Here is a 23,131-nt window from a genome sequence, read left to right on the forward strand (position 1 = left end):
TCCTCCTGGGGAAGCCAAGTGGCTGCAGTGTCCACGAGTACTTTTTACCAGCTTAGGCTAGTATGCCAACTGCAGCCTTATCTGCAGAGGATGGACCTTGCCTCAGTTATCCACACACTAGTCACGTTCAAGCTGGACTACTGTAATGTGCTATATGTGGGGCTGCCTTTGAAGATGGTTCAGAAACTCCAGCTTGTGCAGAATGCAGCCGCTGAGTATAGGTGGGGGTGATTTGATCATATAACGCCTATACTGCACTAGCTGCACTGGTTACCAGAGCATTTCCGAGCCCAATTCAAAGTGCTGGTTTTGACCTTTGAAGCCTTAAATGGTTTGGGACCAAGTTACTTGAAGGCCCGCCTACACCCATATCAGCCTGCCCGCACTTTAAGATCAGAAAGAGAGGCCCTTCTCATTTGCCCACCTGTGAGAACAGTCAAGTGGGTGAACACACGTGAGAGGGCTTTCTCTGCAGTGGCCCCACATCTTTGGAACAAGCTGCCATCAGAGGTCCGCCATGCTCCATCATTGCAGACTTTTAAGGAGGCCTTGAAAACATATTATTTTACCTTGGCCTTCTAATGATATGGCTGCTAATGTTGCTGCTGTTAACATAATTGCTGGTTTTATTGTTGTTTTTAATTGTTGTTTTAATTGTTCTTATGTTTTTATCACTTTTAATATTTTAACTGTTTTTATGTAGTTAATTGTTGTAAGCCACCCTTCTGCCCTGAAAGGCAGCCAAGGAATATTTTAAATAAAATAAATAAATAAATAAATAAATGAATAAATAAATAAAACAACATTTAGCTTACCACAGGTTAAAAGACACAGCTCAGTGGCAGAAGTACTTATATACACAAAGGCCCCAGTTTCAACCCCCAGAAATACACCTGCCTAATACTCTGGAGAGCTGTTAGCAATCCATATAGACAATACTGAGCTAGATGGACAATCGTCTGACTCAGCATAAGGCAGATTCCTTTGTTCCTATAGACGTGTTACACAAACAGTTTCCCAAATGTTAGTGAATTTCATTAAGTGAAGTTTTTAACCACCACCATGAAGATGAGAAGTTAGAATTTAGCTAAGGTATCCCAAAGACACAAATCTGAAGTTGAGACTCTGAGCAACACTCCCTTGTAAAATGTATAAGCCAACACTAAACTCAGATCATTTTAAGCTGTCTCCTAAATTGGGTTTCATTTGCTTTTGACAATTTAAAACAGGGTGTGGGATTTTTGTTTTACTTGTTTTGAAACATGCCTTTTCTCCACGAAGTTTAGCTTTAATTTGCTGACGTTCATTGAAGTTTTGAAGTCTAATTTGTCTTAGTCTTGCCAAGTATTCCTGAAAGAAAAGAAAATCAAAGAAGTGTTTATGTCAGAGGAAAGTTTAACAAAATGTAGAAATTTCACAACATCATAAATTAATGGGACAACTCTCTTATGCAAGAGTAGCACCACTATATTTCTAAGTGAATTCAGTTGACCCATCACTGGTGGATCGGGAGGTGTGGAATAGTTATATCTATTAAAGGCAATGAAGGCTAATTGTGTTTTAAGGGAAGATGAATGATTTGTTTCTGGTGACAGCCTTATGTAACAGGTATGTTAATTCATCAATGGGACTTCTCTAGGACTTGCGTATTGATGCTAATTAGAACTTTAAGGAGAAGCCCTTTCCTTTGATTATACATGACAATCCATGCAGAAAAATGAGGCAGAGAAAAGGGGTTCTATATGTGTAATGAAGGCAGCAAACATGCAGGAAGCATACCTCTTCCTCCTTGTTTCTGGCTTTCCTTCCTCTTGAAGAAATGGGCCTGCCTCCATAGATAGCTGTCGGGTTTTTCAGTGTGTCCTGTTCACCATTTAATGTATTAAATTCAAGAATAGCTGGGGCCATCACATTATCTAACCTTATATTTATCAGCATTTGGTCATCATCATCACGGAATGGTTAACTCATAAAGCAAAAATGCATTCTTAAATATCTAATCACCCAGGTTTGTTCTTTTTCTTATTTCTGTGTCTCATCTTCTAAGTATACCTTTAGGATGGTAAAGTCTGCTGGGACCAGATCTGTGTATACTATTCTTATACTGAATGACACGCACAGTTGGAACTTCACTACCGTTAGTTCACAACAGATTATTACCCTAGAACTGTTGTATATTTAATTGTCAAACTTTGTTTACATCAAAATAAAATTTCATTGTAATGTATTTTAACGAACATGTTTTCACTGGAATCTTACTTTAAAATCTTTCCATAAACCTCAGATTAAAGTGACTGTGCTGACATAAATGCAGATTATAGGTGGCACAGTGTTAAGCTTTAAACAAAGTATCTGTTTGTATAAATTTAATACAGTGCACTTGGTAATTCTGGAAAGTCGACAGCTTGTTTAGACACACAAATTCCTATCAATACCACATACAGGTGGTAATGTTCACAGATGTTATCCCTGTTTCTTTTCTGTAGAAGTCAGTACACATTTTAGTCTTTCAATAAGACAGCTTGATCTGGAGTCAGCCAAGTCTGCTTTGATTCCAAAGCAAGTTCTGAGCCCAACTTGCTGTAACACAAGGTCAAAGTCAAGGGTCCACCCACACTATAGGTAGATTAGGCAAGGTTATTTTTCCCCCTCCTTCCTAAGTACAGTGTAAAATAAATCTAAACTCCTCACTGTATGCAATGCACCATAAAGGCAAAGTTCACAAGGGTGGGCTTTTCATACCCATTTCAGCACTCAAACTGGATTCTGTTTCAGAACTTTCAAGAGATTTCTCAGGAGTGGCACACTGTAGCACACAGAGCTGCTGTGCTGAGATTGGTAAAAGACCTGTGTTGTATGCAAACATTTATACTGGTTGCATATTATGAATAAGGGAAAAAGTATTAACATGGCCAGACTGCTCGCACTTCTTTCATGCTGATGTACTGGTAGCAGCATTTGAAGACTACAAGAAGGTAAGCAATTGGTCTACAGTACAGAAAAGGGTATGCACTCCCCCCAGTGCAAATGGCAGCAGGCAGTCTGTCCGTGTTCGATGCTTCTGTGAGTGAAAGGCAGCTCACGCAACCAATATTTCTCTTCCCCTTCCTCCAATCCCCAAAGCTGTCTTCTGACGATCAAGAACCCTTCCTGAACAGTAGGGTCTGGGTCATATGGGGCTACAGTGTGAGGGGGGAATTGTTTGATAATGGATGAGGGGTCTAGTCAGTGGAGACTGGTGGCTCCGCTGTCAGTGGAGTGGTGAATGCTTGTACAATAGGAATGCCAAATTTCATACCATATGTCCTTCAGCACGAGCTTTGTTTTGCATGGCTTCTTGCTTCCGTTGCCAGAACTCCTCAACTTGTTTAGCTCTTTCTGCAGCTACCCATCCTTTTTGCCTGAATAAAGCATTGTAAGAGTTTAATTCACTGATACATCCCTATAAACATTAATGAAAAAAGAAAAATATACAGAAAGTTGTAAGAAATACACCCCGATTTTAAGCTTGTACTAGGCTTGGAATAAGTGTATGCAAGGAGAAGAGTAGTAACATCATTCAGCTCTTTACTGATCAGGAAAAAAGCATGGATGCAACAGGGGATCAACTATTTGACAAGTATGCACAAAGCCTAACATACATATAACCAGTTAATGACCACAGCTATTTTTTCCCTTTGACATTTGTTTCTCTCCCCTACGCCCAACTCTAGTACCGCTAGAATAGTTTAAGGGTTTTAAACAGTGGGTCAATTCAGACACAACAACAAATCTATCTGTCTATCTATTTCATTTCTATACCACCCAATAGCCGAAGCTCTCTGGGAGGTTCACAAAAATCTAAACACATGCTAACAATAGCCTGGCACCCAAATAATGGTCTGTGCCCAAGTGCACAGCTGGTGGTGGATGCAGACCTCCATCTATCCCGTGACTGTGCTTGTTTCATAACAAAAAACTATGTTTGGTCATTAAAAAAAGTAGAATATGTGCTTTCTGAGTAATCTCCGGAAACTTTAAGCAGATGATGAGTGAGTCTGCTGAAGGGGTATTACCACTATTTCTAAGGCTTATATCCGCCCACTGTGTTTGCAGCACCAGAAAAAACTGGCTGTATTGGGCCATCACACTAAACCATAGTTAAATTTAGCAAGATGAGAATGAGCCATAGTGAGTCTTGGGCTCGCATCTTTCCCACTCCCCTCCTGGCATGAGGAGTTCAGAAGATTTTACTCCAACTTTTGCTTAGCCAGAGCTTGTTGTGTTGTCTGAACATACAAACTGTTTCAAACAAATGGGTTTGTTTGAAACAAGCCAACTTGAAAACATGGAATACATCATATTGTCCTGATGACAAATGAAATGGCAAGAGACAAGCCCTCTTCAGTCATTCTCTATCTGGAAATACTAAACACATGAGGAGAGGAAGGGCACTAGCCTCACGTTCATGGCCCTCTACTTGCGGAGGATGACTTTCTGAAGAGAAGAGCCTTCTGTATCCATGGAGGCTCTCCTCCTAAGAAAGTCACCCTCCAAGAGTAGAGCACAACAAAGGAGGGGACGGGACTAGCTCACTCCCTCTCCTTGTTTGTTTAGTATATTCAGATATAGAGCTACAGTCAATGCTGTATTTCTAGATTTATTCACATATGTTATAGTCTGTATTCTGTGTACAGTTGCCCATGAAGATCATTCAGAAGCTATAAGAGGTACAGAATACCACTGCCTAACTGGGGCTGAGCGTAATTCTTACTGCTTTACTAATACAAGCAATATTCCGTGCTTGGTCTATAAGAAGGAAAAAAGTACCACACAGAACTATCATCTGTAAAGTTTTTATACTATAATGAAAGCATGCAAATGTCTACCTTCTTGAAATTGATTCTGAGATAAGAAAAATGTGAATAGAACCTAGGTTTGACCATTTAGAATCATAGAACAGTAGGGTTGGAAGGGGCCTACACGGCTATCGAGTCCAACCCCCTGCTCAATGCAGGAATCCAAGTCAGAGCATCCCTATAGAGGATGCTCTATAGGGATGCTCTGTATCCCTATAGAGATAGGGATATACATGTATATTAAATACATATTTGTATTTAATAATACAAACATGAAATATATTTTTAAAAGTTGAAATCTACCATAATATTCTATTAGAATTATGAATGATGGAAGAGATATCTCAAGATTACAAAGCAGCAACATTGTATCATCTGTGTACAATAAGAGCTTAAATTCAAATTCTTCAAAACCTCATCTGCTAACTTCTGTTGCCCACCATATACCGTGAGCAAGTGGTCCCAGAGTGAAAAAAGGATCAACCCTGATTATACCATGTGAGATCCAGTGGTTATGGAAACCCGAGAGACCAGATGGCAATAAAATAGTTGAATCCATTGAATATATTTTAGGAAATATAAAATTGGAATAAATTGGATGTTGTATTCTTTGGAAACTAACCCCCCGCCCGAGTCTTCTAGCGATTATATAGCTTGCACACCAATGAATATAAAAGAACTGTGGTAAATACTTGGGCATTTGAGCTCCTAAAGCAGTTAAAATATTGTGCAACAGTGTAAAAGGGAAGTGAAAAGGGTTATCCGTTCTGCCAATGGTGTCTATTCTATTGGTGGATGGACACTGTTGGGTCTAATCCATTGGTAATAGATTTTAAAATACTACAACAATGTTGAGTGCTTCAGTCTCTTTAACCTGCATCACTGCTTCTGTCTTGTCAGGAATAATATCTTGGACACTGAATGCCGAAATCATGAGCTCAGGTGTGCTAAGATGGAGACAAGAGTTTTAACTACCTTATAGGGCATCACGGTGTTGGGGTCCCTTATGCTTTTCTAAATCATCTTGTCCAATGATATTAGGTGGTGGAGAAACATTTGTGAGGTACCCCAAGGATCATCTACTCACACATCAGTTTGCCCATGTGCTACAATCTTTCTCAGACAACCATCTCTGGGTCCCCTTGCCATAAGAGGCAAGGCAGGTCTAGACAATGGAAAGGGCGTCATTTGTTGTAGTGCCCTGTCTATGAAATGCTCCACCCAGGGAGGCTAAGCCTGGCATCCAGTCTAATATCTTTTCAGTGCCAGGTGAAGACTTTTTTATTTTACGAGGCTTTTGATTACAATATTTTAATGCTGCTTTTTAATCCGCTGTTCTACTTTTTGAATTATTTTACTGAAGTTTATGATAACTGGTGTTTATGATTTTTTCCATCCTTAGAATCTTGTTAACTGCTTGGAAATATTTACCCATTGAAGGGCAGTGTAACAATTGTTGAGATAAGCAGCTTGAAAATTGTTGAGATACATAGCAACATAGAGCAGCTTGAAAAATCAGTAAGTACCTAGGTTTGGATCGCTCTGTACATATGGGAACTGACTCTGTAGATGAACCAGGTGATTCAGATCATAAGCAGAATGGTGTTAAAAAGGAGTTGGATAGGCAGAAGGGTATATTTACTATCTTTGCTATTTGTTTCTCATTAGCCCTTGGGGGAAATTGTGGGGGAGACTGGGGTTTTTTTTTTGTGTTTATATTGTGTAAATTTGAAAGAGGAATAAACATTTGCAAATAAAAAGCAGGAAGTTAAAGCAAAATGGAGACATATGCTCATAAAGAGTCTTCAACGTGCCGGTCAGAGAAGAACTAGTGGGACCAATGTAGTCACACAGATCTTCAATACATCCTAAAATAGAATCCTTACGAAACACTGGAAATAGACTAAGAGTAGTTTCATACTTCATGCTTACGATTTTTGCTCTATTGGCCTTTACTGCAGCAAACATGCAAACTATCATCAAACAAACATGCTTTTTATAAGCATCTATATGTTTGAGAACTCATGTCTATCATTCACACTTTAGTGTTAAGCATTTGTTATTGAACTAAACGGATGTGACGAAAACCTACACACACAGGGCAGATCCATGCATCATCAGTCCAACCTGTTTGCATTGGCTTGTCTAGACACTTCCTCCAATCTTTTCATTCTTTTCCTAATTGCATCAGCATCAGGTGAATGATGGTGGCCTGCAGGTCCATTAGGAACTCCTGCATGAACTCCAGGTGGAAGTCCTCTGTAGATAAATATGTATAGTAATTTTAATTACTTTCATCAAGATTTGCACATCCCGTACTTTTCATTGAAGGCGGACATACCTTTCAACAGGCTCTTGACCAGGCTTTTCTCTCAATTCAGCATCCTTCCCCTCTGTTACTTTAATATTTTCCCTTTGTTGCTGTATCTGATCAAAAATAGCATGATAGTGTTCATATGGTCCTCGACCAGGCACAGGTAAAGGCACAATAGGTCCTCCTCCTCCAAAAAATTGAGCCTATGAATTTAAGAATAAACTCTCATGTTCTGATTCCAATAAGCATAGTTCTTAAGGAAGTATGTCAGATTTAGGAACTGTAATTTAACTCCTTAACATAAGAAATTACTTTTGTAATTGCTAGTTGGTGTTACAAAGGATATTTAGTAGTATGACAGTTATTTGACTATCTATCAGCAGTACAGGCCCATGATATACATTTATTCCTATCCATCTTATGCCTTCCTTGAAAAAAAATGCAAGGGTCTTGTGGCACTTATTACATACTATTCAAAGAAGACTACCATCTACAAAAGTGTTACAGGTCTCTCTTTTGTCCAGAATACAGAAATCTCAGGGTTTGCTGATATGTGTTTCAACCAATAAAGAGACAAGCAACTGCAGAAAATTGAGGGTTAGGAATTAGAAAGACTGCATGTATCTGTATATATTCAGCAGCCGCTCCCAACCTTGATTTCACCACTTCCACCTGTGCTGAGCACATTCCTCCAACCTTGCTCCCTGGCTCTGTTTATTCGTTCCATCTGGAAAAGAGAAAAAATGAAAAGTGGACACCGAAAACTGATGAATGCTCTGAAAACTAAACTTTACACTTAAAAGTGAAAAGTAAAACATTTTACCCTTTCCTTCTCAAGTCTTCTCATCTGCTCAGCCTTCATGAAACTGATCTGTAGATCAAGGGTTAGAAGTTTTGAATTGATAGCACATCAAACTACCCAACAGGTGCAGTAACTCATGAGAGCATAGTCTTTCATTCTATTATTAAAAACGGAACAGAAATAGCCAAACCTTTCGTTTACCTGTTCACGCTGTCGTTTTTCCTTCTCAAAGATGTCTAGCCTTCTCTTTTTAGCCACTTCCTGAAAAGTAAATATAGATTTAAACCATGAATTGTTATTTCATCAGATTTAGGCCAGGATGGTTAGGACATACATAAAAAGGTTAGAACTATCTAGTGGAAGGAAATAAGGAGGAAAGGTTTGAAGGTTTTGCTTTGCATTTAAAAGCTTATAGCTTAGTTTCCTTTGTTTTCATGTCTTTATACCTCAAACATTTTCCTCCTTTCTTCTATTGGTTTCCCTTTCTTCACTGGAGATGGAGGGGCCTAAATAAAGAGTGAAACTACAAATTAGCAATAATACATATACCTTATGTTCTAGAAGGTAATTGCGAGCGTCGAATTATTAACACAGGAGTATGCGGTTAACTTTGCAAAACTTGCTATAAGTTTACACTCTGGTCTTATGCATGTTTACTGAGAATTAAATTCCACTTCATTCAATGGGCTTTACCCACAGGTAACCCGTGTGTAGGCTTGTAGCTGTGCAGAGTGACCCTATGCATGTTTCCTTCTAAGCGCCCTATTGATTGCAATGGTATTTACTCCCTGGTGAATTCATGCAGTAGTGCAGCCTTAATGTAGTCTCAGGACCACAGACAAAAGTGCCTGCTATTTTTTCCTCCATCTCTCACTTGACTGCTAACAGTGTGACCAAGAAGAGAATACTGACACAAGTACTTTTAAACTCTAAAGTGTCTTGGAGTGATTTGGTTAATAGAATATGAAATATTAAAAAGCATGTGTGTCTACTGTAACAGAATGACTGGGTTTGAACAACATGACTCGTTGTGGCTTATCTAACCCATAGCAAGCCACGGCACCCGCAGGGGCCAAGTTGAATATGCACCCCCAGCTCAGGGGTTGTGGTGTCATGAGAGCATGCGTTATGTACAGGTTAAACAACCCTCACATAACCCTAAGCGTTGCTTAACTCTCACATAACTCGTGCTCTTCAGGTTCGCACGACACCACATACTCCGAGTGGTGCTGCATGTTCAAAATGGTGGCTGCACGCACCCCACACATGCCATAGCCTCGCCGTGGGTAACCACGGTGTCGTGTGAACAGCCCCAGCATATCCACCCCTGCTCTATCATGCCAACACACGGGAGAGTGCATGGCATTGTAATGCTACGCAACTAACATATGATGGGTAGGGGAAATGTTCATATGTAGATCTACCACTAATTAATACATGCATAAAAACACAAATGCATGTTACTGCTGATAAATTACTCCCTCATCTGTTAATGTTTCAATATTTTAATAAAAACATGCCCTCTATTTTTGTTTTAAAAGGCTTGTATAAGATATTTCTCTCAACAAAACCATCTTGTGAATAGAGAGGATTCGCATTCGATAACTCAAGGTAGCTATCATAGTTATGTTAAAAACGTACACAAACTGGTAGTACTCAACATTTCAGACATCATCAGTCTATAATAATAAAAGAGGATGTGTCTGTCTTTCTGTCAGTGCCAAGACCATAAAACCAAGACACCTGAAATATGGCATGCATACTAATGGGACCCCAAGGGTGTGCATCTGCTTTTTAAAAACACATTAAAGGAACAAACTTATGCATGTTTAGACAGAAATAAGCCCTACAACTCCTAGCATTTCCCAGCCAGTCCTATAACAGAGTTATAGGGCTGCCCCTCCTCTCTCCTGTGGGTCAGCTCCCCCACCCAGGAATGGAGAGGGCAAACGCCTCCTTCAGGAAGCTATAGGAGTGTACCATGGCAGAGGCTATGCCCAGGGCTGTCAGTGGAGGTGGCTTTCCTCAGAGAGAGTGAGCACAACATTTCCAACTCTGACTGCTGTCTAACTTTGCTTGAATGCTTTGCTGTATCATACTAAGGGCTATTCCAACCCCTGCAAAGTCAGTCCGTTTCATAGTATATTTGCAAACAGATAGAAAAGCTGATGGTGATTGTATCTTTCTTCCACCATAGGACAGGACATCTAATTAAAAAAGTTATTGTTACGAATGTTTCTTTAGAAGGGATATTACAGGAATCTCTCACAAAACAACTCTGTACAAAACAACTCTGTAAATTCACCGTAACAGATATCTCCTTCAGCCACACAGTCTTCTTTAAAACACATCACTGGTTATTACAGCTTATCTCCAATCTTTTTGAAAGTGGCATAAAGGGGGAAAAGAGCGGGAGATGTCTTGGGAGGTTGATGATGTTGTGTAAAGGACCTGCAAACTTCCATGAGTGGCCAATCATGAGCATGCAATAAAAGCCTCGTATAAAAATGTCCTGAGACACCCAAGGTGGCTAACAACAATGATACAATTAAAAAAAAAGAGCAGGACAGAAGTAGAGAACACACATTTCAAAAGCCATGGGATTAAAGGAGAAAAAAAAATAAAGAACTGTCCATGCCAAAAAGCACACTCTTTATGGCGTTTAAAAGCCATCAGGGAAGAAGCCAGTTGGATCTCTTGTGTCAGGGAGTTGAATAGCCTGGGTGCCACAACAAAAGAGGACCCTCTCCAATGTGCCCACCAACTGCACCTCTCCTGGTAGTGTGACATACAGTCAGGGCCAGAAATATTGGAACAAGAGTAACTGTTTTGGCAGTTGGCCTCTGTACATCACATTGAACTTGAAAGGAAACACACCCAGATGGGAGCAAAGTCAGTACTTTCAGCTGTAATTCAAGGGGTTTGACTAAAGTGGGGCACTAACCATCCAGGAAGCACAGCCAGTGGCATACACCCGCCCCCATGGTTGAAGTGTATACGGCTATACTTTCTGCTCAGATTCAGCCGAATGCTGCCAAACTGATAGGACGCCGCTTCATATTGCAGATGGATCATGACCCAAAACATACAGCAAAAACTACTCCAGAGTTTCTGAAGGCAAAAAAGTGGGATGTTCTTCAATGGCCACCTGATCTCAACCCAATAGAGCATGCTTTTCACTTACTGAAGACAAGACTGAAGGCAGAAAGACCCACAAACAAGCAGCAGCTGAAGGCAGCTGCAGTAAAGGCCTGGCAAACCATCTCGAGGGAGGAAATGCAGCATTGGGTCATGTCCATGGGTTTGAGACTTCAGGCAGTCACTGACTGCAAAGGATTTTCATCCAGGTATTAAAGGCGATCCTTAAGTTTGAAATGATGTTGGTTTGTTCCATTTTTTATGAGCCACCAATGATGGGTGTGTGTGTATGCCACTGGCTGTCCTTCCTGAATGGTTCGAGCCCCACTTTTGTCAACCCCCTTAAATTACAGCTGAAAGTCCTGACTTCGCTCCCATCTGGGTGTGTTTCCTTTCAACTTCAATGTGGTGATGTACAGAGGCCAACTGCCAAAACAGTTATCCTTGTTCCAATATTTCTGGCCCTGACTGTAGAACAACACCTCCCCTTACAAACTGAGCAGGATCATGCCGGATGCAATGATTTTTATTTTATTTTTATCCTGCCTTTTCTCCAAGGAGGCAGCACACATGGTTTTCTCACCTGAGTGGGGATTTGAACCTGGGTCTCCCCAGTCCAAGTCAGACACTGTAGCCACCACTACACCATGCTGGCCATCTTTCAAGTACCCAGATCCCGACAATGGGACAATGAGTTCAAATACAAGATGTATATGACTTAGCACCCTGATCCTAATCATTTCAATTGGTGCACTGCATGTAGCTGCAGGGTCAGCATGCTGTATTTTGCAAAGGAAGGCCTGCTATGCTGTGTCAATTTATACTTTCAGATTTGAAATCAGCACTTCAATCCCACCAGGCATCTGAAGCTTGCTAAATGTTGCAGTATTTTAGGCTTTCTTTTCAGGAATGTTTACTGGAAGAGTTTCCCTGATACTGCTGGTTTAAATGTTTTACATGTATATAGTCTTTATACACTGATGTAGGGCAGAGCCAAAATGTCACCCAACTTCATAGCCCTGTTATGAGCCTTAATCTAGATATAGCTGGATGCAACAACATTTGCACAGTCCAAGGCTAGGCACATTCCCATCTGTGCTGCAATGTGGGTAGAAAGGGAATGGGGGCCACACTGAATGCCTTGCCCTGAACACACATCACAATGCAGTTGCAAAGGCTAGCTATATGCCATCTTCCCGCTCCTGCAGGTCAAACTATGACCGTAAGTGAAACACAAAAAATGATGTACCCAACATATAATACACCCCATTCCCACCCCGAAAGATGTACCTTGGTTTCATTAATTAACATTTCCTCTCACCTGTCTACATTTAATTAAAGGCTTCTCATGGAACTTTTTAGCTGCATCCCCAGACTTCTTAAGTATTAAAGGCACTCCATATTTAGCAGCAGGTTTGGTAATTTTCTGAGCAGGTGCAGCAGAGGCCAAGTTTTGTCCTTGAGCTGGTCTCTTTGCTATGCAGGAGAGAACAAAAATGCCAGCTTCTTTATACAATACTGGGTTACTATTGGAATATGCCTCAAGATTAGTGATATCCAAAGGAAGGTTCAGAAAACATTTTAGCCTGATGCTATGCAGCATTAAGTCTGATTAACTCTGCATAAGACTGAGCTGTTTGGATGCTTATTTGAATAGAGGAAGATAAGATAAACCTTTTAATTCTCTCTTATTTTGACACAGATTGATAAAACGGAATATTCTTTCAAGATGGAGAAGCCTCTCTTAAAGTACAGAAAGCAATCCTCACCCATGAACTTGGCAAAAACAACAGTTTAACAACTTCGAGCAAAAAAAACAACAACTAACAAAAACTTACATATTTGGAACTGATTTTAATGGAATATTGGGCCTTTTCAAACTAATCAGTAGTCATTATGAGTTATCAGTTAAGAAGCTTGCCTCCATCAATACACATAGGCCCGATTTGGAGCCCTGGCTTATTGTGCTTGAGCAGCATGCTTAATGCCCGGTCACTCCAACTTGGCTCTTCTTGAAAGTGGGAGTGGCTAAACAAACTATGGAAGTTCTATCTGTGGTTTATCATTCTATGGGGACAAAGAACTCTGGCTTGTCTCTCCCCAGACAAGCCAGAGTCATAAGCCATGGTTAAACAAATCACAGACAGAAGGTCCATGGTTTGTTTGTCTGCTCCCACCTGCAGCCAAGCAGAAGCAATTGAGCAGTGCGCACCAGCATGTTACTTCAGCGTGATAAGCCAGGGTTCCCCTAGAACTAACCATGCATGAAAGCCGTTCTGTGATAACTCATTTCAAAACTAGGCTTCTGGATGATGATTGCTTCCAATCTATTAAGGAGCCATGCACACTCATGATTATAAACTGAGGTTGTTAACTTTAAGTCAGACACACACACAGCTAATGCCACCTATTTAGGGATCAGGCCAAAGATAAATTTATTTTGATTATTTATATTTATTAGTTGCCTATTAACGTAGTGCTGGTATCCACTCTAATGCCTGATTTGCATACAGTGCTAAGCCATAGTATGGGCTGTTGAATTCTGAGTTGGTGTGATGTGTGAACATGGCCACATGAACAAACCATGGTTTGTTAACTACAAACAACTTGGAGACCTGATTTGCGTGTAATGGTTGCAATTCCTGGATTGTTTAACCCAAGAATTGCCAGGAATGAGCGGAGTATGCGAGTCTTTCTGCTTTTAATCAACAACCCAGGAATTCCCTGTTCCTGGGTTGTTTCGTGACATGCAAACCAAGAAACTCTGGGTTGTTTATGGGTTAAACAATCCAGAGTTAACCCAACAGCAAACCAGGGTAAGTGTTGGGTTCTCTGGGTAGTTCAACCCATACTTTCTGGGTTTGCACATCACAAAACAACCCTGAACAGGGTGTTCCTGAGTTACTGATTAAAAGTGGAAATGGCTTGCGTGCAACTCATGCGCTCCACTCATCCTCAACAATTTCTGGGCTAAGCAACTCAGGAATTGCCACTGTGATGTGCAAACTAGGTCAATAAGAGAACCCTTAGTCTGTTGTTAGGCTGTGAACTCTGGGTTGTTTAAACCAAGAGTTGCCGTTATGCGTGAACCCAGAAATGTGTGTTGTTTCATTGGGCTACAGAGGTGGCGGGAAAGAGGGGAACTAAAAAAACAGCTGCTCTATATGCCAGTACTACAGTGCCACAAAAGTATTTGGGATACATGAAGGGAGTGGCTGAAGGAGGAGGGAAAGAACAACCGAGGAACTGAGAAAACAAACCAGTTTGTTCAATCGTCTGCCAGACAAAGCCTGGGTAGGACAGCAAACGATGGATTAAATAAACCATGGGTTAGCGTCATGTGCGAACCAGGTCTGTGTATGGCTAGAGAGAACTCTTTCACATATTACCTGGTCCAGCATGAGGTCCAAACTTTTGGAATACTTTATGGCTGAATTCTTCTGCAATAAGCTAAAAGAGCAATGTTATATTAGAGGGTAAGACAGATAATTTATGCAGTCAGTGTTTATTACAAAAATAGGAGGCATTATGGGGTTTATTAATAGGGATAACTGTATCCTAAGATAGGCTATCCATGTTAGAAAAAAGCCCATTTACTCACTGTGAATCTGTGCACAGAAACTCAGATTAGAAAGTCTTACCAAGAATAAACTAAATGGTAGTATTTAAGAAGTTCTGATAAAGTAATAACCCAAGCTGAACTACGACAAAAGATCCCACTGTTAATATTATATAAGCCATTTGACAAGCATATGGCTCATTCACCTTGTCCCTGAGACCCTGCACACGCAAACCTCAGTGAACACAAGGATCCTCTATATATGCAAAAACTGCTATCTTGATAACCTTACTTCACTAATGCAATGACCTAGAAAGAACATGCTTAATGAGAGCTCTGTATGGGTATTGGAGAGACAGCCCATGAAGCTCTGGATCAAGTTTCATTACTTTAAAATGTTTTATACTTTAGGGAGGTGCTATATATTATAGAAGAAAAATTGTTCTAGCACGCTTTAGCAGGCCGATTCAAAAACAACAAAGAATTCAAATTACTATGTGGAAGTAAATGTCACATAATTTCAAAGCTTAATGCAAAATGCTGAGGTCATCATCATATTTGAAACTGTGTGTCAGTTCCAACTAATACTGCTTTATAGTGCTATAATATAGTATAGGCAGCTGTCATTTCAGCGTTATTCTACAGGAGGATCATTTATAAGGACACAGTAGTAACTAATTTGCTCTAACACTTACGTACATATACACATACTCCACTAGATACTGAAATATTTCTGAACGGATTTTCAGAAGCAGCACATCTAGAATAGGCTTTTTACTGTTATTGCACTATAGAAAATTTATAAGAAAAGGCCCAAATACAAACCTGAGGTGTGAGAAATTTTTCAATGCGTTTAGATATAAAAAGTTTCTCCAATATGGAGTTGACAGATGGTCTATCCCTAGGATTTCTTTTAAATAACTGCGAAATTAGACCCCGGAGTTCATGTGAATAATGCACAGAAACAGGAGGAAATGATCCGGAGATTATCTTGAGCACCAGATTTTTCATATTACCAGCTTCAAACTACAGACAGAAGGGCAATTTGTACATATCAGAGTAGTAGTGCCATACCATACAGTAACAACAGGAGAGGACAACAAGATTCCATAATACTACAGAAATCATAGTTACTTTAAAATACTTTAGGAGATATTCTCAACTTGTTTTCAGTCTCACATTTTATCCATATAGATTCTTCATCAATTTAAGGATGTTTAAAACACAATTTAAGGATGTTTAAAACAATTAATCCAGGTTTGACAGACAACAACTAGAACCAACCAGCGCATATACACCCTGGAGACAGGCTGACCAGACATTCTTGGAATGGTTTCCCCCCTAGCCTCTGTGATATTTTGTAATATGCAGGGAAACAATCCTTTTTTCTTTCCAGTTTAGAGAGAGAGAAATGTAGCTCCTCAGGTGTAAACAAATAAAATATGGTTAACAGACTATTAAGTAATTGTTCTAACTCTGCAAATCTATGCACACTTACTAGGGAGTTAGTCCCACTGAATATAGAATTTACTTGTAAGTGAACATGCTTAAGACGTGCCATTTACCTCAGGGAATGGTGAACTCAACACACTGATGTTCATTCATGCTGAACAAAGTGCAGAAGCATCTGGCTAACAAATACTGATGTTGATCAGCCTTAATTTAACTACAATGGCACAATCTTGTTTTGTTTTTATTTAGCTGTGTCTAGCATAACGCACAAATATGAATGAGGGATCTGAATCCACAGCTCTAAGGACAACTAAGAGTTGTAATGGGGAGCCCGATTTACATGTATATGCTATTAGTGCAGGTTTCTTTAATCCTAGAAATACTTTTACCTAAAAAAGGAAGTAAGCTTAATTATGCAGTAAAAGTTCCTGAACAGTATTTTCATTTTTTACAAATACGTGTAACTATGTCAATTATTCTGAAATAAAAACATGGAAAGGATAATTATCTATTGCAGTTGTTCATTTCTCCCCACACTCTCATATGCAACAACCAAAACTATATGATCAGCAAGGGATACGCATGCACATGCAGTAATTATGAAGTCAACATACTTCATTTTTCTGACTAAAGAACTGCATCTGCAGGTAACTGGAAAAAATAGTTTCATTCATGAAGTATTGCAAAACTTCTACTTACGGCATGTTTCAGTGTACACATTTCATAGAGAACACAACCAAGAGCCCATATGTCACTGAATGAGAAATAGAGACACAACATTAGTTTGCACCAATAACAACAGTTACTGCACCTAGAACAACAGTTTGCATCTAGATGGTCAATACTGTAGTTTGTCCTTGGAACTTAGGCTGGCTTATGTTACTTTTCATCACCCTAAAATCAGCTATGACAGGTAGGTGTGTGCATGCACGTATGTACGTATTTCAGTTGTGGCAACTTTAGCTGTGGCAACAGTACCTGAGCTTCTAAGGGCACAAACCTATAGCGACAGTCAGCAGCCTCCGATGTCAGAGGCTGCCAAGTATCCAATGCAGGGCAGCCATAGCATGGAGGCGATCTGTGCCTCCATACTCCGGACATCCTGCATTTTTGGCTAGATGGCCGATTTTGGCTTTCTAGCTGCATCTTCAGGGATGGGAAGCGGGGGGAGGAAGCCACATGGTGCATAGGAAGCCACATAAAGCGGTTTCCGCAGTCTCCTCTCCTCCCCGCCCCCTTATCACCATCTCTGCACTGTTTCCAAGCGTGGAGACGTAGCTGGAGCAGAGAGAACCGCACCAGCTATGAGGGACTGAGGCAGGGAGCGGGGCTTCTGGGAACCATGTTTGGAGCCCTGGCTCTGATCTCAGTTCCCAGAAACCAAAAAATCCCATGGCCCTCTATGCAGTGTCTAGTGGCAATAGGATTGCTCCCTAAGACAACTGAAGCTGCCAAGGCTGAAATACATGGGGTCCCGGATAGCTTATGTAAGGAGCAAGTAGTAATGTGAATCTTATTTGCCTGCTTGCGGCTGCTGTTCCACTACTTTCCCAGCCATCTTTTGCCTGCTGTAGAAAGAAAGAGAATTCTCATTACTATCTTCCCCAAAATGCTGGGGAAGATTGTTGGAAGAACAGTGACCCGCACTGGTGCCTCAGGGGACTAGGCTAAGCTGGGGCAGCCTTACCATGAAGAAGAGTGAGGTGGCCATGCACAGCATATTCTGCGTATCATTAAAGGATATCTAATTGACAGTTACATATTAGGACATTTTTGCTATATGGAATACATTTGCATTTTCCATCTGTGCTCCATATCCAAAGCATACCAACCTGGTGTAGGGAAGCTATTACTTTAAAGAGCCAGGAGGCGTGGAACTATATTGGGCATAGTTCTTTGATAGACAAGGTATACATTACTGTTTACTTTATCCCAAAAATATAACTCTGAGATTAGATAAAAGTATATTGGGTTTTTGCATTTTCTTACAACGAAATAATAAGAACAGCAAAGACAAATAAACTGCAGCTTAATAAAAGATCATGGCATCTATATAAAATAAACTTCAGTGAAAAAAAATTAAGCTTACTGCTAAACATTACCTTTTATTGTTGTAAGGCTTGTTCTCACAGATTTCTGGTGACAAGTAATATGGTGTTCCTATACATGTTCGAGCAAGTTCCACTGTACTAAAATAAAAATAAGATGGCAATGGGTTAAATCATCCTTGGTAAAATTAAGGGAACTGGGAGCTTGGGGGTGGAGAATTATTTGAATGTTACCTATTAAGAACTCTGGCTATGCCAAAGTCTCCCAACTGTATTGTTCCATCTTTGGTTAAAAATATATTCTGGAGTAGAAAGAGAAAAATTCAGGCTCAATACCAAATTTCATTCAGTAAACAAGAAAGTAGCTTATGTACATTAACTTAATTTTAATCCAAAATTTACCAATCATCATTGCTAGGTGCTATTCTTACTTAACTGCGTATTAACAAGGCAAGGCGGTTTAACATCAAGAACTTCTCTTACTATATGAAAAGTGCTACTTGATGAATCAAGGTATTTGTTTTACTAATACAACTGAGGTATATTAGGGAGCAATCCTATGGCTGCTAGACAGCAGCTGGATGGCCATAGGATATGCTGTTTTCTGGGAACCGACCTTGGAGCCCGCACTCTGAGGTCGGTTCCCGGAAAATCGACCTCCCCCCACTTCCGCAGCCCTGTCCTCCGCGTTCACAAGAGGAGCATGGAGGGGCAGGAAAGGGGCATGGCTGGGTGTGTTCTGGATCAGGGAGAGCATAACTACGTGTACAAGACATCCAGTGTGTCGTACAGCAGCCTCCTGCCCCACTCCGTGGTCCTGCGACTAGACAGCCACAATCGGTTGTCTAGCCAAAAAAGCAGGACAGGGGAAGCGCGGAGGGCACGATTCCCTCTGTGCTTCTCCTGCCCTGCTTAGGATAGGCGGTTGCCTTTGCGTTCGGAAGCAGCCGCCTGTCTCGATAAGATTGCACCCTTAAGCTCTTGGCCTCTGCAAGTGAAACATGCTACTTTGCATATTCTAACTCTTTATCTCCTACTTATACTTATGAGCAGACTATTCCACAAGAGTCAAATAATGCTTTTTTGTAAGTATCTTTCAATCTATGACTTAAGATGCACTTCTGCCTCTCACTGCATAAGAAGGCATTTGTTTGACAGAACTTCAAGTAACAATCAGGTAACTGTTTAATTTCACCATGGAATCAAGACCTTAAGATGCATTTACTTCAACATGCAACATCAGGAATATTTGTTAATTGTTGCAAATAGCATAGGTTAGGTAAATTTTCAAAATACCCATTTATTGGATTAAAGAATGAGGATAGCATATGAAGGCCTTCTAAGTAAAAACGACAACCACCCTGAAATCTTTTAAAGTACTTGGAAATACACAAATAGTATACTTTCAAGATTTGTAGTCCTTGTTCGGAGAGAAAAAGAAAAAATCCTCCAGCATATAAACTAGATTACTAGAAGAAATCAAGACAAAAAGGAAGAGACATTAAATCCATGTTAGGCTAATGAAAAACACAACTAAATCTGTGACGCATCTTAAGTAGGCTGCAGTCCACTGCATACTTGAAAGTAAGCACTACTGAATTCAGTGGGACTTACTTCTAAGTAATATTTATAGAACTGGGCTGTATGGCTTTATCTGCTGCTATTTTAAAACAGAACTGATCATCCTAAGTCCTAGTTCTCGCAAATCAGATAACTGTTTAGTAGGTGAGGTGGCAAACCCATATATGAACAACACTTCAAACCACAGGTAGGGCTCACATGACAATGCTCCTGCATACAAAAATAAGTAAATCTCTACACACTCACACATGCACGTGCACATCCCCAAATCTAGCATGTCTGGGAGAAAGCTACACTAGAATTTTAGTCTGTGCCGTATAAGTTCCTATACACAGAAAATGTCTGGTACTAAGAAGCATTAAACCATGTGAACCTTAAGGAATGTGTATCTTTGTTTAGAGCTCCTTGCCATACATCCAGATTATATTTGATATTAAAGACCTATGATCTCCTTGGCCAGTGTCACAGATCTCACCTAAAGTCAGAAATTTCTAGTCTTTCTTGCTCAAAGGTACCTAGGATGATGGAAGTCTCCATCAAAGACAAAAGGTTTGTTGCCCATTATAACCAAAGTTTGTTTTAAGCTAGAGGCTGTGCCAAGTAGGTGAGATCTTACTGTCTGATGAGGAGATGTTAGTCTAGCTGTTTTCTTCCAGTTAATCATATTAAGAATAAATCAGGAAACTATGGTTCAACCAAAACCCAAAAGTAAGCTTTCAGTCACCTCACAGAATGAGGAAGAGGAGGAGGAGAGGAAGGGTGAGTCTGTGAGTGCAAGGACTGCTAGAACTCCTTCTCATAACATCAATTCCTGCTTTATTTATTGAATTTATTTATTTATTTGTTACTTATATCCTGACTTTCCTCCAAGAATCCCAAGGTGGCATACATGATCCTCCTCCTCTCCATTTTATCCTCACAACATCCCTGTGAGGTAAGTTAGGCTGAGAATCAGTGACTGGCCCAAAATTACCCAGTGAGCTTCATGGCCAAGTGCAGACTAGAACCTGGGTCTTGTGAGTCCCAGTCCAACTCTCTAACCACTACACCATACTAGCACCACATTTCAGCATTACATCTCAACCAGACCTTATATTTTCCGACAGGCCCTACCTGCAGTTTGAAGCACTACTGTCGAGACACAGGTTTGCTAACTCATCAACCATTAGTGAAAACTAAGTTCAACCCTCTACATTAGAGTACTGAAATTCAACAAAAAAATATTTATCTCTAGCCTACCTGAGACTTTATATCTCGATGCAAAATTTTTCTGTCATGTACATGTTTCAGTGCTAAACAGATCTGTACAAACCAATCCATGATCTAAAGATAAGTAGAAAATTTTTAGGTTTTTGTTAGAACGTTGTATTTCAAGATTGAAATTAGAGTAGCTCAAATGTCAAGCTCCTGAGATGCAGTTTCCTATACCCTCAAAATGTTCAGGTTTTCCGGCACAATACCTTGGAAATAAGAATGAAACATTTTGACATCACTATAAAAATGTCCTGCCCTTGCAATCCAATATTGAAAAGACACTATATAAAAGCAACACTTTTTATTTATTGCACAGAAAATGTCATATAGACAAATATATAGTCAATTCTACTAACTGTTAGGCTGTATAGAGTCCACATCATTTTTAAGGCAGGAATATATAACCTGGCAACTACTAACCATTTCAAAGTGTAGTTTTTAAGAGAAACAAATATAAAACAGGCAATAACCAACGTTTCTTGTACATTTTAAGTTAAACAGTATCAGAAAATTTCAGATCAGAAAAAATTACAACTCCGGAGCAGTTCGTTTTTGTTTCCCTGAGTTCAGAAAAATAAATGTTGAACTCAGATACAACTGTTCTCCAAGTACTGTCCTTCTCTCCTCATCCCTTTTTCCTTGTGTGTCATGCACACGCTTTTGGGAAAGAATTGCCTTGTTACTGATCTTTGTAAGCTACTCTGGAAGCCTTTTCAGATAAAGAGCAGGCTAAAAACCATTTAAAGAAAATAAACTAACATTTGATTTTTGCCACGTCTACATATGTAAATGAAAACATTATTTTCTAGAAAAACATCCACAAAGGGAAGAAGTTACATGCCCCTTTAATCTGGACTGAAATCTTGTCCACAACTAAATGTTCCCATGATTTATCAAAGCAACGAACAGGCAGCATATGGTTGTCTTTCCATCTAGCCACTACATGTAGTTTAGTGCCATCGGTAAAATAAAATCCCTTCCAACTTTTGGTATGGCCTCTGCATCTATAGATCTTAGAAAGACTGCAGTAGACTCTACTGGAACGACATAGCCTGTAATCGATTTAAGGTGCAATTCTATGCATATTTAGACAGAAAAAAGGCCTACAACTCCCAGCACGCCCCAGCATAGCTGGCTGGGGCATGCTGGGAGTGAAGAGATCTTTTTTTCTGTCTAAACATGCATAGGATTGCACCCTTAATAACTTAAGAGAATCCAACCCAGTATCTTCTAATTTGGGGGCATGATCCCCAAAGGTGGTAGTATATCCCTCTAGCTTGATACTTCTTCCAGTAACAGTCAGATGTTTATTTACATTGGGCAGCTTAGCTGGAGTAAGGTACCATCTTGCTATTGCCTTAAATATTTCTTTAATGTTGTAAGAAGAAGATAGAAGTGGGGTTGAAGACCATATTTTAGCCCACATCTCTGCTTCTATTTGTATTCTTAAGTCCTAGGACCAAGTCCTGGCAAGGTAAGAAGGTATTTATGGCCACACATATAAGTCGTAGGGTACCAAGGTGACCTCTTTTGAATGAGTCATTTGCTATGAGATTTACAGACCTGGTAAACTCCTATTAATTTGTGCAGAAATGCTGGAGTTGTAAATGTAATGGCTCAACTGTAGATAGATATTGATTCCACTTTCATCTCAAAACTAGTTAGAATACATGCCTTTCACAAAAGTCTGCCCCCTTCATTACACCTTTAAGGGAGCAATGCTATGCATGTTTAGACAGAAAAGAGTCCTACAACGCCCAGCATTCCCCAGCTGGCAATGACTGTGGAATGCTGGGAGTTGTAGGACATTTAAAAAAATATTATTAATATGCAGAATGTAGGGCATTTAAAAAGTATTATTAACATGCAGAATATTGCACCCTAACTCTCACTGCCTTATTCTTCCCCCATAAGACATCCCGGTTCAAAGAAAGTTTTGCCCCCAAAAGGTGGAAATTGGGGATATTCCTTGTGTTTGGATTTTTGGTAAAGTCATCATTTTCACTACTTGCGAGAGTGCAAGTAGCCATGACAGGTTTTGTTTTTCTCATTCCATCATATCACTCCTTAGATGCTCCATCAATTTAGCATAGTTATATTTTTAATCAAGTCTTGATAATCAGAAATATTGATCACATACCTTCA

At 39.9% G+C, this 23,131-nt stretch overlaps 1 protein-coding gene across 1 annotated transcript in view; it reads right to left on the reverse strand.

Annotated features, from left to right (window-relative positions):
• The window catches only part of LOC146344027 (serine/threonine-protein kinase Nek1-like), a 40,396-nt gene that overhangs the window by 9,170 nt on the left and 8,095 nt on the right, over nt 1-23,131 (reverse strand). Inside the window, exons 5-20 of the mRNA XM_084856428.1 lie at nt 20,972-21,055; nt 18,386-18,453; nt 18,206-18,292; nt 16,803-16,857; nt 15,477-15,677; nt 14,482-14,542; nt 12,414-12,568; nt 8,401-8,460; nt 8,156-8,215; nt 7,976-8,023; nt 7,805-7,879; nt 7,180-7,355; nt 6,966-7,097; nt 3,299-3,401; nt 1,780-1,863; nt 1,267-1,350 (exon numbers count right to left, since the gene is read on the reverse strand). Coding sequence (XP_084712554.1) covers nt 1,267-1,350; nt 1,780-1,863; nt 3,299-3,401; nt 6,966-7,097; nt 7,180-7,355; nt 7,805-7,879; nt 7,976-8,023; nt 8,156-8,215; nt 8,401-8,460; nt 12,414-12,568; nt 14,482-14,542; nt 15,477-15,677; nt 16,803-16,857; nt 18,206-18,292; nt 18,386-18,453; nt 20,972-21,055 — 1,533 coding nt within the window. The remainder of the gene's footprint in view (nt 1-1,266; nt 1,351-1,779; nt 1,864-3,298; nt 3,402-6,965; nt 7,098-7,179; nt 7,356-7,804; nt 7,880-7,975; nt 8,024-8,155; nt 8,216-8,400; nt 8,461-12,413; nt 12,569-14,481; nt 14,543-15,476; nt 15,678-16,802; nt 16,858-18,205; nt 18,293-18,385; nt 18,454-20,971; nt 21,056-23,131) is intronic.

The sequence above is a fragment of the Heloderma suspectum genome, chromosome 5 (genome assembly GCF_057233095.1).
Source record: "Heloderma suspectum isolate Gila_16-S chromosome 5, 16-S_ref, whole genome shotgun sequence".
In the NCBI taxonomy this organism is placed as follows: Eukaryota; Metazoa; Chordata; class Lepidosauria; order Squamata; family Helodermatidae; genus Heloderma; species Heloderma suspectum.